The 2,681-nt window shown below is 35.6% G+C and overlaps 1 protein-coding gene across 1 annotated transcript; it reads right to left on the bottom strand.

Moving 5' to 3' along the window:
* Nucleotides 1-233: 233 nt before the first annotated feature.
* On the bottom strand, nt 234-740 carry LOC149147999 (putative disease resistance protein At5g05400). The gene has a single exon (XM_089442039.1). The coding sequence runs from the start codon at nt 738-740 to the stop codon at nt 234-236; it is 507 nt and encodes a 168-aa protein (XP_089298165.1).
* Nucleotides 741-2,681: the final 1,941 nt, after the last annotated feature.

Here is a 2,681-nt window from a genome sequence, read left to right as displayed (position 1 = left end):
ACTTCTTTGGCCAATAACAGTATCATTGCTAACGTGCTAAAAAAAGCAATGTTCTACGAAAATATTTACATACTTGCCTCCTACTACCATTAATTGGATTTTGTCTATGCTACTAACCAATCCCTCCCCTATCCCATCTCCACCAATTTCTCCACCTCAATCTCTGCGTCTTTGGTAAAGGCACCATAATATAGAAAATAGTTCTGTAAGTTACGATCGTAACTCCATTTGAGTCACCCATAGAGGTCTTCATCAATTCCACTATACAACTTTAAAAAATCAGGATCTACATTTTTCATTTGAGTTAGAGCAAAACTCCACTCATCAATAGAAGTATTACCCTTCATTATTGTTGCAACGACATTTATCGCCAAAGGTAGACCTTTACACTCTTCTGCAATTTCTCTAGCAATATCCTCTACAATTTTTGTAGGAGCATGGCCTGCATTGAAGGAAATTCTGCCAAACAATCCCCATCCTCCTTCCATGGATAGGGGTTTTATTTGTATGTAGTCATCATTTGCCACCATTTTTCGAATCACTTCTTTGTTGTGGGTAGAGATTACCACTCTACTACCTTTATAATTTCCCAAAGGGATTCCCAATTCTTCTTCCAGGTGGATTTGATTCCACACATTGTTTGCAATGAGCAGAAGTTTCTTCTCCTTGAGATAATTAGAAAGTTCCCTCTTTCCCATGTCAAGAACAAGAAAACTACTCTCAGCATTAGAACTGTCCATCCCCAGGTTTAAACTAATTTCTTTCGCAATAACACTCTACAACTCCTGAATGTTAAACTTTTATGAAACAGTTAACCAATCACGTTTTCAAACACATTACCTTTCTTGTGGGTGTTAAAGACCATTCACAGCAATGCCGTCTTGCCAATGCCACCCATGCCAATGACGCCTATTACTTGAAATTGATGATCTTCCGCATCTTCAAGCCTTCTATTTAGCCACATCTCTGCTTCTTTTATCCCAGATCCCACAAAGCTAGACTCCGGTACTGGCTGAAGTAATGCCCTTGCTTCCAGTGGCTCAGAAAAAACAATCCCTTAAGTAGAAATTCTTGTTGAAATGGAATTTTCAAGATTGTTGCAACGCTCAATGATATTTAATCTGCATTCTCTAATTTTTCCACACAATCTGGGCTTGTAGAAGCGGCAATCTAAGCAACCTTTCCATTGTTGGGAGCGTTGTATGACGCTCTCTGCATCTTGCATGGAAAGTCAGAGCCTTTCCAACTCATCATTTAGAGGGGGAGGGATAATTCTTTGCTGATGTTGAAATTCGTTGACCGTGTCATCTAAGAAGACTCTGACACTACTTAGCTTTTCTTGTAGAAACTGTGTGTTTCTTTTCAAGTGAATAACATCATCTATGGTTTGGACTAGTGGAGAAATAACAATGCTAACAATGCTACTTATGATGTTGTCTATTGCTCTAGTGCAAACGGCCTCCATGGCTTTTGCAACGACAAAGAAAGCAGAGGGAAAAAGTAGAAACAATATGGAAAATAAATTTTGCAAATAGAGAAAAAGCACAAGCAATATGAAAAAGTAGTAGATATTTGCAGACAAAATAATATGTATGGAAGGTGAGGTGAATAGGTACAGCAATGAATCCAATTAATATAAAGCGAGCAATGGTCGTTTCTCCTGATTTTCTTTGGGAAGAATGTGACAGAAAAAAGGAAAAGTGAGAACAAAAGGAAGGAAGGAAGTGTGACCAAAAAAAAGAAAAAGCAAGAGAGGTGAAAACCATGAAGGCACATGAGTGCGACCGAAGAAAGAAAAGGGGGAGAATAATAAACAGGGAAGGCTAGCAATGCAACAGAAAACAAACTTGCAAACAGAGCAAAAGCAGAACGAATATTGAAGGAAGGAAGGAAGCAGTATGAGTGTGACCAAAGAAAAGAAAAAGCAGGAGAGTTGAAAACCATGAAGGCACATGAGTGTGACCGAAGAAAGAAAAGTGGGAGAATAATAAACAGGTAAGGCTAGCAATGCAACGGAAACAAACTTCTTATACATATACATATATATAACTTCTTATCGAATTCTATTTTTACACAATATTACATTTGTTCGAATACATATAAATATGCTCAAGATAAACATCACAAATATATATATATATATATATATATATATATATATATATGAAAAAAAGTATATGTTTTACACAAGTGAAACGAACACTCAAGTAGAGATTTTACTAGTTATATTGGTTTTTTTTTTTTTTTTGTTCAAAAAATACAAATTTGTAAGTATCCATTTTAACATAGTGCTACTCTTTTTCAAAAAAAATATTACAAATTTGCAAGTATCAATTTTAGCATAGTCATTAAGCATATAGATATTTTGAAAAATCATGTAAAAGCAAAGCTACACATGTTTGATATCTATGTCCATATTGTTCTAATGGACTATGTCAATGCCTGAAATTTGGAGTTGTTTGAACCAATTCACCATCACTCTATACAGTTGACCATGCAATTAAATGCATCTAGTTTTGAATCATGCTTTGAAAGCTCTATATCTCATCTATAGTCTTTTAGCGAAGGCGATTCCATTATTATGGAAGATTCCCTATCTAGTGTATCTTCTTGAGTTCTAGGCTTTCACAGTGACAATGGCATTTTTGTATAAGTCCAATCTTTTGAATCTTCAATTATTT

Source organism: Pinus tabuliformis, chromosome 9, assembly GCF_031772625.1.
Source record: "Pinus tabuliformis cultivar Carrire ecotype Pingquan chromosome 9, CPIR1, whole genome shotgun sequence".
NCBI lineage: Eukaryota > Viridiplantae > Streptophyta > Pinopsida > Pinales > Pinaceae > Pinus > Pinus tabuliformis.
The sequence above is the reverse complement of the archived record's forward strand: the minus strand, read 5'-3'. Positions and strand labels throughout refer to the sequence as shown.

Bases quoted from the DNA above. Each gene is read 5' to 3' on its own strand.
- LOC149147999 (XM_089442039.1), bottom strand. From the start codon at position 740: ATGGACAGTTCTAATGCTGAGAGTAGTTTTCTTGTTCTTGACATGGGA.